The following is a 12,529-nucleotide window of genomic DNA, read 5'->3' on the forward strand; positions in this document are numbered from 1 at the left end:
CAATAGGTCTTACAGGAAAAAGCAAGGGGTGAGAAGGTGAAAAGTGGCTTTGTCATGTATAATGAGATAAGAATCCAATGTCTTTGTTCAGGCCAGGTTTCTCCATAGTTTTAAGTTTGGTGATAAGTTGCAATTCAGCAGCTTCTCTTTCCAGTCTATTTCTGAAATTTCTTTGTAGTAAAACAGCTACTTTGAGATCTTGTATAGAATGTCCTGGGAGATTGAAGTGTTCTCCTACTGGTTTCTCTGTTTTGTGATTCCTGATGTCCGATTTATGTCCGTTTATTCTTTGGCGTAAGGTCTGGCCTGTTTGTCCAATATAGAGAGCTGAAGGACGCTGTTGGCATTTGATGGCATATACAATGTTAGACGATGAGCAATTAAATAGTCCTGAGATGGTATGTGTGATGTTGTTGGGGCCAGTAATGGTGTTGTCTGGGTGTATGTGGCAGCAAAGTTGGCATCTGGGTTTATTGCAGGCTCTGGTGCCAGTGTCCGTGTTAGGTCTGGTTGTAGTATTATTGTGGGTTAGGAGTTGTTTGAGATTGGGTGGCTGTCTGTAGGCAATGAAAGGTCTTCCTCCCAGAGCTTGAGAAAGAGAACTGTCATTGTCCAGGAGAGGTTGTAGATCTCTGATGATGCGTTGTACTGTTTTAACTTGTGAGCTGTATGTGATGACTAGAGGTGTTCTGTTATTTTCTTCTTTTTTTCTTTTTTTGGGTCTGTCTTGTAGCAAGTTCTCTCTGGGTATCAGTCTGGCTCTGTTGATCTGTTGTCTAACTTCATCTGCTGGGTATTTCAGTTCTGAGAAGGTTTGCTGTAGATCTCTTAGGTGAGAGTCTCTGTCTGTAGAATTGGAACAGATGCGGCTGTAACGTAGTGCCTGGCTATATACAATGGACTGTTTGGTATGTTTGGGATGGTAGCTAGAGGCATGTAGATATGTTTGTCGGTCAGTTGGTTTACGGTATAAGGTGGTGTCTATGCGCCCATCCTGTATTTTTATAGTAGTGTCCAAAAAATGTATTTCTTGCATAGATTGATTCATTGTTAGGTTGATTGTGGGGTGAAAATCATTGAATTTCTGGTGGAAGGTGTCCAGGGTCTGTTGACCATGTGTCCAGATGATAAAAATATCGTCAATGTATCGCAGGTACAAGAGAGGTTTGAGTGGGTAGGAGTTTAGGAAAAGTTGTTCTAAATCTGCCATGAAGATGTTGGCATACTGTGGGGCCATGCGGGTGCCCATTGCTGTGCCGCTGATCTGAAGGAACAGGTCATCACCAAATTTGAAGTTGTTGTGGGTAAGGACAAATTGGCAGAGTTTGGTGGCAAAGTCCGCTGTGGTTTTATCTGAAATGGTGTTCCTTATAGCTTGTAAACCATCGTTGTGTGGGATGTTGGTATACAGAGATTCCACATCCATAGTAGCTAGTATAGTATTGTTGGGAAGATTATTTACAGATTGTATTTTCCTCAGAAAATCTGTGGTGTCACGTACATAGCTGGGAGCACTGATGGCATATGGTTTCAGAACAGAGTCCATATAACCGGAAACACCCACTGTAATAGTGCCAATACCTGAAATGATGGGGCGTCCTGGATTTCCTTTGTGTATTTTAGGTAGAAGATAGAAAGTTCCTGGTCGAGGTTCTGTTGGTGTGTTAGTGAGGATCTGTTCTCTCATTCAAAGAATCTCCAAAGAGGGCTTTCAGTTTGGCTCATGTCAGCTAGAACTGCTCATTATGAAGTCATCTATAACACCATGCAAAAAAATTATAAAATAAAATTATGCAACACAAAACACACAATGTGCAATGGACACCCAGTAGTCGTTTGTGATAAGGGATGCTTATATGAACACAGCTTAGTTGTGCCTGTTATTTGTATACAGGCAGTCTCCATGTCAGTTCCTAGCATCTCCCACTGGGAGAAAGATCCCTTGGGTAGCCATTGGGCTGGATGGACTACCGATCTGATCCAACAACACAAACACACATACACTCCTTGTTATGAAGATCTGATTGTACACTCTCTTCTGTCCTTGCCCCAGGTGAATTCTCTGTACATTTCTCATGCATGCATTTCATTAATGCCATCTTAATTCTTACCTAACCAATCCACTATTCAGAAGCCGCTGCCTATTTTCGTGAGACCCTCATCAATGTTTTGTGATACTTCCAGACATTCCAGATGACGGCAACAACCAAAGCTGCCTCATTATAACTTATTGTTCATTACATTTGTAGCCTACCTTTCTTCCTTTGAAGCATGCAAGGCACCACAGATGGTTCTCTCCTTTCCCAATTTTATCCTGTTAGGAAGGTTAAGCTGAGAGGTGATGACTGGTCTAATGATTCTCCTACCTGGACAGTTATCTTTCCACAAGGGCCGACATTGATGCCAAAATAATAATAATAATCCAGCATCGCCTGAGCTCGGTGAGTGCGGCTTTCTCCCTATTGAAGTGCAGAGTGTCTGAGGACCGGGACATTCACAGGGAAATCAAAATGCTTGTTAACAAAGCTATTGTACTACCAACCTTACTGTATGTTTGTGAAACATGGACCATTTATAAACACCATATCCAGCTCCTCAAAAGATTCCATCAACGGCATCTCTGAAATTTTTTTACACATCACTTGGGAAGACAGGCAAACTAATACCAGTGTACTGGAAGAAGCAAAGATCACCAGTTTTGAAGCAATGATTCTTCAACATCAAGTTTGCATGTCGAGGTCCCCAAGCCACCCCCCAAATAATTCACAACGCACACTTAATTTTTGTTTAAGGTTTTTGGCATAATTTTGGCCACAACTTTATTTAAATACAAAACCGTGAGTGGTTGTTTAGGCATTGGTTAAGACTATCTGTCCCCCCACCTGGGGACAGAACTGACTTCCGGGCACCACTGAAAGACAGTGTGGGGGAAAGCAAGTCGGGGAGAAATGGAGCTGAGTCACAGACCCTCAATTCTCATCTGCATGCTCCCCAAAGGCTTGCCGGCTCTAGTCCCATTCCAGGGATTGGACGAAAAGATGGCAAGCCCCAGGATTCCTTTAATGGAATTCCCTTTCTGCAGCAACCATGGAGGGGCAGGCCCAGCCTATCCTAACCCCTCCTCCACCAATTTATAACCAATGCCTAACCGCAACCTTACAAGTTGTGACGATTTGCTACGCAGTAGGCAAAAACCAAATGGCCCAGCCAATTAGCCAGATGGACAAAAATCCTACCAGGCCCCTGCCCCAACAGCAGACGACCCCATGACAGGCATAGCAAGGTCAATGTAACAACCCCTTACTCAAGGGCGGGTGGGCGGGTGATCCGTTGCACGCAGCAAAGAGAAAGCTCCAGGCTGCATGCAGAGTATTTAAACATTTTACCCCTCCCACCAAAATTGCAACATAACTTTTACCCCAGCAACCCAGTGAACCAATCACTGCCCCAGACCATCTTTAGAGACCCTGCCTGGTAACAGAGGGGTGGCTCAGCAGACCCCACCACAACGCGTGCTCTCCATGAAGGAGAACACGCTTTGTTGGACTGGTCACGTTGTGTGGATGCCTGATTATCATCTTCCAAAGCAACTACTCTATTCTGAACTTTAAAAAATGGAAAGTGTAATGATGGTGGTCAACAAAGAAGGTTTAAAGACTGTCTCAAAGCAAATCTAAAGAAAATGTAGTATAAACACTAACAACTGGGAAACACTTGCCTGTGAGTGCTCCAATTGGAGAACAGCCTTTTCCAAAGGTGTCATGGGCTTTGAAGACACTCGAACTCAGGACACATGGGAGAAATGTGCTAAGAGGAAGGCACACTTGCCAAACCCTCACCATGATCAACTCCTGCCCAGAAACCAATGTCCCACTGTGGAAGGACGTGTGGATCCAGAATTGGCCTCCACAGTCACTTATGGACTCATTGTTAAAACTGTGTTTATGGAAGACAATCTTACCCGGCTATGAGTGATTGCCAAAGAAGAAGGTCCAAGGATACTGGGTGACCCTCATAGCTGAGTGAAGATCGGTCCTAGTCTAACACCCTAATTGCTGCATTACAGTTGTCCACTATTTACTAGGTTTTTTTTAAATAATATTTATTAAAGATTTTCAAATATAGCAGAAAAAGAAAAAGAAATTAAGACCTTATTTTCATAAGCATCTTTCCAGGACTTCCCCTCCCCTCCCCCTCTTGTATTCCACTTCTTTCACATAAATTCAACAAATTCTTACCCCAAGTTTTAAAATTATTATCATTGACCCAATTTTAAAAAAAGATATTTTCCCATCCCCTAAAATCGACCTAATCCCTTCCACGAGTTCCCCTCTTTAATATACAGTACAGATTAAAATAAAAAAAAAGATAGAAAAAAGAATAAAATGTAATTTAACACCCTTTGGATTCCAAATTTCCCTCCCCCCCTTTCCCGGTTGCGTTCCCAATGTCCATCAATGACTACTGTCATCCTGGAGTTCCCACATCTAAACCATAGTTCTTCACCAGTCCACTTTGCCGTCTTTTTAATAGTCTTTGCCGTCTTTTAAATCATCTTTAATATCGAATGTCCAATCTTGGAAGGAGTCTGATTCAAAAAGGTCCATTTTTTCCATCCAGATCTTTATATTTAAGAGTAAAAACTCCATTTTTATTTCTTTAGACCTTTCAAATCTGGATGTCCCAAATGTTCCCGCTTTCAACTTTGTCCAATTCTTATTATTCTTGTTGTTCTTGTTCTTCTCTCTCCTCCTTTTTTCCCCTCCTGCTCTCCTGCACAAATGTTCTAATTCCAAAAGCTTCTAATTCCTCTACAGAGGCTTTGTTATTCAGGTACAAAACATTACGTCAAGTCCCTTCCATTCTTCAATAGATAAATCTATTGTCTCCTTTAGTGTATAGACCTCTGTAGACAAAATAGTGTTCCATTTCTGCAGTTTCCCAGGAGATAAAAAGTCCTTTTCCAATTCCATGCCAACAATACTTGTAGTGTCCCACAGCTCCTCTAGAGGGATTATAGTAACTCTGTTTCCTTCCAGATCACACCCAACAGTCAAAGTAACTTGTTGTTCCTTGTTTTAAACAATTTATATCCAATTTATAACAAATGTAACCGGCAAAGTCCTCGTAACAAAGTTCTCTTTTGTTCTTCCACTTGACATCTCCTTTGACAGCTGTCAAAACCTCTCTTTCTCCTCTCCCGGCACTCTCACAGATCGCTCCCGGGGTTCCGGGGGGGGGGGGGGTTGCATTTTAGTTCACATTCCACTTTTCTCCTCCAGCCCAGTCTTATAATTTTCCATCGCGAAATTTAGTGACTTTATCAAAATAAGGTTGCACTCGATCTTAGTTGTCAAATCCTTTGCTTTAGCTCCTCTACAACAGGGGGGAGGCTGACTTCCTTTTTTGCACCTCCTCCGCTCGCTCCGAATTTTTTAAAATTTATTTTTCTCCCTTTTTAATCCAAGTTCCAATTACTCACGGGTTATTCTTTTAAGTCCAGATTTTCAATGGAAGAAGTCAGCGCTCTCCGTCGAATGGCATGCGGCTTCGCTCGGCAGGGGAAGCGGAGGACTCAAAGCACCACCACCCCCGTCACCCGCTCCACAGCCTTTAAAAAGGCTCCTTCGCGGGTCGGGGGGCGCAAACGGTGCCAGCCGAGTCACCATGCCCATGGGTTTCAGCGCCCATGGTTTTTGAGGGTCCCTGCGTCGCCGGCGCAGTGGAACCCAGCCCCTGCCGAGCAGGCTCCCTCTGGAGCTCGGAGGGAGTCCGTCATTCGGCGATGGCGCCAACCCGGAAGTCCTCTACTAGGTTTTCCTATTGAGAGGTCTGCATCTCTCTCTCTCTCTCTTAGACCTGAGCTCTATTCACAAATGTGTAGGCTTATAAATGCACAGATGAATGACTGGAATCAAACGCACCCCTTCCATCAGCAACCTATGTGGTTTTAGCAGAAGAAACGGGCAGATCTGCATGTATTTCTATGTATGAGAAAGGCACTTGCCTTTCATGTATAACTTCACATTTATGACTATGCTGAATACGAAGAAGCCCTGTGTGGGCAGGACTGTGTTGCAGATGGATGAATCTATCCATTGTTCATTTCTCTCCATTTCTCATTTTCCCATTTTTAAGTTTGGTTTGTCACGTTTATGCCAGTGATTTTCCCATTATAGAATGCACGCTTTATGTTACTTCCACTAATATATACACATTTTGGACTTTTCTGCAACATACTTTTTTTTTTTGAGAACTGCATTGTAAAGTTAGTAAAAGTGAAAATTTCAAAGGACAGCAATGGTTCATTTCATGTATTGGTTCAGGAAACTGAAAGTGGTTAGGTTCTCATTAAAATTTGAACTGAATGAATCTTTCCCCCATGACTATATAGAGATTGAAACTGATGTTCTTAATATGTCCTGGTGGGAAAGAAGACAGTGACCATATATGACGTATTTTAAATAATTTTCCTAAACTGATTTTCGTCAATGAGCATATCTGGTCACAACCCACTGGGGTAAATTAAGGACCTAATTTTCAGGGATCAGCAAAATCCAGACATTACAATATATTAATCCTCCGTTTTGCATCTCATTTAGCTTGTTTTGTGGTAGAATAGCTCCAGAAAATAAACCTCTGTTGTCACTGAAAATCTCACATATTTAATAATTTTGTTACGTAACTATGTAATAACTATGTAATAATTACATAACATATCCAATTCCTTCAACACTTATTCATTTTATTACATAACTATGTACATATTACATAACTATGTACATAACTATTACATAACTATGTAATAAAATGAATAAGTCTTGAAGGAATTAGATACGTTGTAATTGGTTGGATATTTTTCATTTTAATCTATTCACAACTGACACTAGTTCATATTTTCATTCTTTTGTAATATTTCTATTTCTTTTTCTATTTCCTCTCAGTCAGGCTTCTCCTAACAACTTTTTTTCAAGTACAAGAATAATCTCACTCTGTTTTTCAATCTCAATGGTCTAATAACATCCAAATTCCATCTTGATTTCATCATAATATTTATAATTCATAATAGCCACCAAGGAGTCCATTCACTTCTAATTGTACTTGATATTTACATAAATAAATAATTGTTTTATCTTTTGGGAAAGTTCTCTGATATATTATTTTCTTTTTATTATTTTTTTCAAAAAAAGATCTTTAAATATTTAAAATTCAACATGTGCCGAAAGACGCTGTTAGCTTGAATAAAAATCATTAAAAATGCATTTTATGCTATTAAATATTGCATAATTTCTTTGACAGATTTTCAAATGCATCACATGAGACCATTGTATCCCTATCCTGAAGGCAATCCTAAACTTGGGCCAAAAATAATTTTTTTAAATCCTCTTTGTTGTGGAGAAGTAGCATAATCCATAATAGATGGGCTATGGCTTAACGAATAATCTTTAAGGAGCTTGGAAGAAAGGGTAGCTTAAAAGTATTATGCTATGTGTGGTATGTAGCAGTTGCTTTCAGATTACTTAAATGGCTTAAAACTTTAATTGAAAGTGCTTTTTTCCTCTCCAGCTTAGTCTAAGTTTACATAAGAATGTGACAGGAGAGACATATAAAAAGTGAAAGGCAGTGTACTTTCATCCAAGACCCTTCAGGCTAAACTTGCTTATGACGGTGGCAATCAGCATCAGACAAATCTGATGCATTTTTATTTAATAATACAAAGAGGATCTTAAAATTGTCAAGTTGGCTGGCCTCCTCAAACAGAACAAACCAAATGTGTTGGTTGGGTGGGGCTTCGGTGAAGGTTTAACAGCACTTTTTGGGTGGGTATTGATTTTGAGTTAAAACATTAACGATAATCTTTGGTACTTTCCCACTAAATCCTTAATGCAAGGTGAGGAAAACACAGCCTTTGAGGGCCTTGTTCTCTACGTGATCTTAATTGTGTGGAAGAAGACAGTGGGCCTTCATCTCCAGGTCCCATCTCCATCACTGGGTCCCGATCTTCCCCTCCACCGTCTATGTGTCTGAAAGGGGGAGCCTGTGCCATCTGCTTAGTGTCACCCATGATTTAACATAGTAAGGTGAGAAAGACTTTGTGCCGGTCATCAGGCAATGTCTTCTTTCACCGGCTTCAGGATACAACAAAGGAGATTCCGACTGAATATTGTTCAACAGAGGAATGGACTCCCCTGGAAGGTGATGGACTCTCCTTCCTTGCAGGTTTTAAAGCAGAGATTAGATGACCACCTTTCTTTCTTTCTTTCTTTCTTTCTTTCTTTCTTTCTTTCTTTCTTTCTTTCTTTCTTTCTTTCTTTCTGTTCTGTTCTGCTCAATCTCAGTCCATATTTCATGGCTGCTTAAATCATCTGTCCCTCTCCTGATTCTCAGTGCCTCTTCTTCTGCCAGTCTTTGGCCAGTTGAGATGTCCAAATAGAGCAGCAATTTTTTCAAGGAGGAAAATCATAACTCCTCAATGATGATGTCATCTGGATGGAAAAGAATGAAAAAGAGAGAAAATCTGTTCAGTCCTCTCGGGCTTCGTGTAGCTGGAGTCAGTCTGGGTGGTGCCCTCCCAGGCCAGGTGGGAAAGGCCTGCCAGGCAGGGAGCAGGTCCTCCAGGACTCCCAGCAAGAAGACCTGGGAGGTGTGTCTTGGGCAAACAAGGGACAGGGAGTTCAATGTCCCCAAGGTGTGGGGCTTACCTTCTTTCAGATTATTCCTGAAACAAGCCAACTCTGGACGAATTACTGTGTTCTGCTGAGGAAAGACAAATATGAGTCAGATGACACTATTACCCCACCCTGGATGGGTGTAAGAGAAGCAGCCCCACCCAGGAAGGATGGAAACAACCAAAGAACTGAATACAGGAAGGCAAAATACTTACTCTTAGGCTCAGGAATCTTCGTGAAAGGGGATATACTGCTGGCCGCTAATTTCCTTTGGTCTTCACTCCCCAAAAGGGCGTAATATCAGAGGTCCTGTGGGATGAAAGAAATGGGACAGTTAGTTGGGTAAGGGACAGGGGGGCAACCCTAAAACCACTGCTGGTGCTATCAGGATACTTACGGTAAGCAACTGGAGAAGGGTGCTAGTATTGGGGGCTTCTAGGAGGAGACCCCCCAGCAGGCTCTGGAATGGCCTCTTCAGTTCCTGTGGGAAAAGAGAGAAGAGAGGTTGAGTGCTGCTGGGTTAAATTTTGTAAGTGTGGGAAGAAGAAAGAGCTGTGCAAAGAGAACTTAAAGCAGAGGACATACCTCTTTTCCTCCTCTGCACTCCCCAGAACTGCTTCTGTTGTTCTATGGAGGATCACACTCACCACAGAGGGACTGAAGTGCGGTCTCATAAAACTGGAGAGAGAAAGGGAAGGGGTTAGACACTGCCTCCTCCAAGTCTCCCTTGTCCCCTTCTCCCTCCTGCCTGACTTGTCCACCCAAAGCTCCCCCTGGAGTTCTGCCCCCTGCAGCCCCGCCCACCTCAAGGACCCCACTCACCTCAAAGACCCCACTCACTTCAACTGCAGGAGGGCCTCGAAGGCCAGGGCCAGGCTCAGGGGGCGATCCCTGAAGTACTCCAAGTGGCCAAGGATGTTCTAGAAGAGAGCAGAGGAGGAAAGTCAGCTCCTTCCAGGAGTCTCCAGAGGACAGGGCTCCAACCCCAAACGCCAGCCCCTCTCTGCCCCTCCCTCCCCATGGGGGTCCCTCACACCACCCACCACTCACCAGAATGGCTTTGGCAGTCTCCTCCTTGGAGTACTTCAGGGTTCGGAGCCCCCTGAGCCGAGCTGCCTGGCAGTCCTGGATGATGCCCAGGAGATAAAGCTGATCTTTGTCTAGCAGCTGAAAGGCAAAAGTCAGGCTGTCAGTTCCTTATGGGGGGAAGGCTCCTCCACATCTGAGAGTGCAGAGTGGAGTGCAAGAGGGGGGCAGGTCTGAGAGATCCCCTCCCTGCTCTCGTTTTATCCAATACTCACCGCAACCGAAGGGATGTGGATTCCCAGCACATCTGCAAAATGAAGGACATGGGGACAGGTGAGTTCCTCCCTGAGCCCCTTGCAAGGCTTTCCCAAGAGTTTTCTCCTGGATTCCAAGTCCTACTACAGGAGAGGAACACCCCAGGCCTTGGGGGCCAATCCTGACCTCCTGCCCCCAGAACATGGCTCCCCAGGGAAGATGCCTCTCCCACTGATAACTGCCCCCCTGCCTTGCCCCACAGCCCAGCCCCCTGCTTCTTCCAACAGACCCCACAAAATGGGGTGGTTGCTGGGCGCGGGGACGGTTGGGTTTCCAGATGCTGTCGCAGATAGGCGGGTTGGATCCAGCCATCTGGCTCTGTGCATCTTTTTACTAGATGCCCCCCTAGCCCATTCCTGCCCTCCTCCGTCCCCAAAAGGAGGGCCACTTGGTCACCTGACACCGCAGGCTGCTCCAGGACTTCCAAGGGGGCCACCTTGTTGCAACTGATCAGGCGCCTTAAGCGCCTGAACCTAGAAGAGATGAGCAGAGAGAGCAACTCAGAAGCTGGCAGCCCCAATTTGTGTGTGTGTGTGTGTGTGTGTGTGTGTGTGTGTGTAAGGAGGGGCGTCTGGCCCAATTCCTGCCATCTATCTGCAGTTCTGCAACCTGAAAGGGCATTGGAAGAGCTGGAAAGAGGCAGCCCAGAGCACGAATGGCTGGCAGAGAGAGAAAGGAGGCCCCAAGTGCTATGGGTTCAAGAGCTCCAACCCAAAGGGAAGACAAGCATTGCCAGCTGTTAAAGGGCTGCTCTGCCTCGTCTTCTTAGGACAGCCCTGCCCTTCCTGGTGAGGGAGGAGACCCCTAGGAGGGTCCTCCAAGCATCAAGATGACCCAGAAGAAGAGCAGAACATGAGGAAGGGGGTAGAGTCTTTCTTGGAGCCAGAGAGACCCCCCAGGAAGGGGAAGAAGGCCAATGTTGTAGGGCAGCTGGAGAGATGCAAAATGGAGCCAGGCAGAGGTATAGTGGTTGGAGGGCTGGACTGGGGGGACCTGGGAGAGCAGAGTTCAAATCTCCTCAGCCATGAAGCTCCCTGGTGGACCAGAGAGCTAAAGCTGTGGAGGGGACCCAGGACTCACACCCCGCCCCCAGGAGACCAAGAGAAGGCCAAGGAATGGTACTTACAGTCTGCACATCTTTACGAAAAATCCCCCCCTATCTAAGCTAAAATTCCCACCCAAGGCTGATCCTTGTCACCATGGCAACCCCTCCACCTGGACCAGGCCCCTCCTGAGAGGTGATGCTTCTCTGTCAAAACTTGGAGGCGCCTTCTGTTCCGCCTGCAGCTGGACTGTATCTTCTCTCAGCAGATTCACATCGGCATTTCACATCCTTCTTGCTGCAGCCCCATTTCCAAAGGGAGACCACCCCCACATCCTTCAAAGCAGGCTAGGGGTCTCCATAGCGCAGCATTGGACCATCTGCTTTGCATGCAGGCCTTCTGTCCTGGGAATGCCCCCCCCATTCGAAACCCTGGATAGCTGCTGCCAGTTAGCGCAGGCTAGTTGAAGAAGGATATTGAGCAGCTGGAAGGTGAACAGAGGAGGACGACCAGAATGATGAAGGGTCTGGAAACCAAGCCTGATGAGGAACGGTTGAGGCAGTTGGAAGCCAAGCCTCATGAGGAATGGTTGAGGCAGCTTGGTATGTTTAACCTGGAGAAGAGGAGACTGAGAGGAGAGAGGAGAGCCATCTTCCAACATCTGAGGGCTGCAAGAGGGAGCAAGCTTGTTTTCTGCTACTCCCGAGGGGAGGGCAGGAGAGGAGATTCGGTCTAAACATTAGCAAGAACTTTGTGACGGTAAGACTCTCTGGGATGGTGGTGGACTCTCCTTCCTTGGAGGCTTTTAAGCAGAGGTTGGACGCCAGTCTATGAGGGATTCAGCTGCAATTTGGGGAGCACATGGCACTGGCCTACTTTACAGGATTGTTGTAACCACACAAGACTGCTGAGCATCCGAAAGTGCCTGACAAATGTTGAGCCTTCCATTTCATTGTGGGGAACAGCTGCAGCGCATCAGGAGGCATCCCTCAACTTCCGTTTCTTCTCTCTCCTGCAGCCAAAGGGGCCGGGCTGGATTACCAAATAGGCAGAGTAGGCAATGGCCTATGGGCCCCACACTTTTTAGGGGTCAATGGGTCAAAATAATATTGATTCAATTTTGAAAGAAAACTACAATCAAGCTTTCTTTGTTCAATCTTATTATAGTGTGCGCCTTAGGCCTGCGCCCCGCCCAGATTTTGAACACAGGGTTGAATTAGCAGGTCTTTTTTATCTCCTTTTTTTCCAGAACACACCTGTTTCTTAGCTCAAATTTTAATGATTTTTAGGAAACAGGAATCTCCTGCTCATGGCGATGACTGGACAGTTGCCAATTTGTGCAGTGCTCGCTCCCAGTGTTCCTGCCCCCACATTCTGTAGTGAGTGGCAGTTATCGGATGAACTGTGGTTTAACGGCCAGTCCCCTCTACCCGGGGGGGGGGGGGTGTCTGTTTACTATTATATTCTAATGTATTA

The 12,529-nt window shown here is 45.0% G+C and overlaps 1 protein-coding gene and 1 long non-coding RNA gene across 4 annotated transcripts; both read right to left on the reverse strand.

Moving 5' to 3' along the window:
• Nucleotides 1–8,133: 8,133 nt before the first annotated feature.
• LOC309368345 lies at nt 8,134–8,913 on the reverse strand. Its single transcript, XR_014167711.1, has 3 exons — nt 8,885–8,913; nt 8,703–8,754; nt 8,134–8,486 (listed from the first exon to the last, which is right to left on the reverse strand). It is a non-coding gene; the product is annotated as an uncharacterized lncRNA (long non-coding RNA).
• LOC309368337 (uncharacterized protein) lies at nt 8,911–11,195 on the reverse strand. Of its 3 annotated transcripts, none has more exons than XR_014167686.1 (5): nt 10,407–11,195; nt 9,720–10,002; nt 9,510–9,589; nt 9,067–9,347; nt 8,911–8,978 (listed from the first exon to the last, which is right to left on the reverse strand). XR_014167686.1 is itself a non-coding variant. In XM_081908311.1 (4 exons), the coding sequence occupies exons 1-4, from the start codon at nt 10,320–10,322 to the stop codon at nt 9,297–9,299; spliced, it is 618 nt and encodes a 205-aa protein (XP_081764437.1). In that variant the 5' UTR covers nt 10,323–11,195; the 3' UTR covers nt 8,918–9,296. The 3 variants fall into 3 exon arrangements, 1 of the variants encoding a protein (XP_081764437.1); XR_014167687.1 differs by having other exon boundaries at nt 9,720–9,836; nt 9,971–11,195; XM_081908311.1 differs by having other exon boundaries at nt 8,918–9,347; nt 9,492–9,589; nt 9,720–9,836; nt 9,971–11,195.
• Between the last annotated feature and the right edge of the window lie 1,334 nt (nt 11,196–12,529).

This window comes from Podarcis melisellensis (genome assembly GCF_964234715.1).
Source record: "Podarcis melisellensis genome assembly, chromosome: 4".
Taxonomy (NCBI): domain Eukaryota; kingdom Metazoa; phylum Chordata; class Lepidosauria; order Squamata; family Lacertidae; genus Podarcis; species Podarcis melisellensis.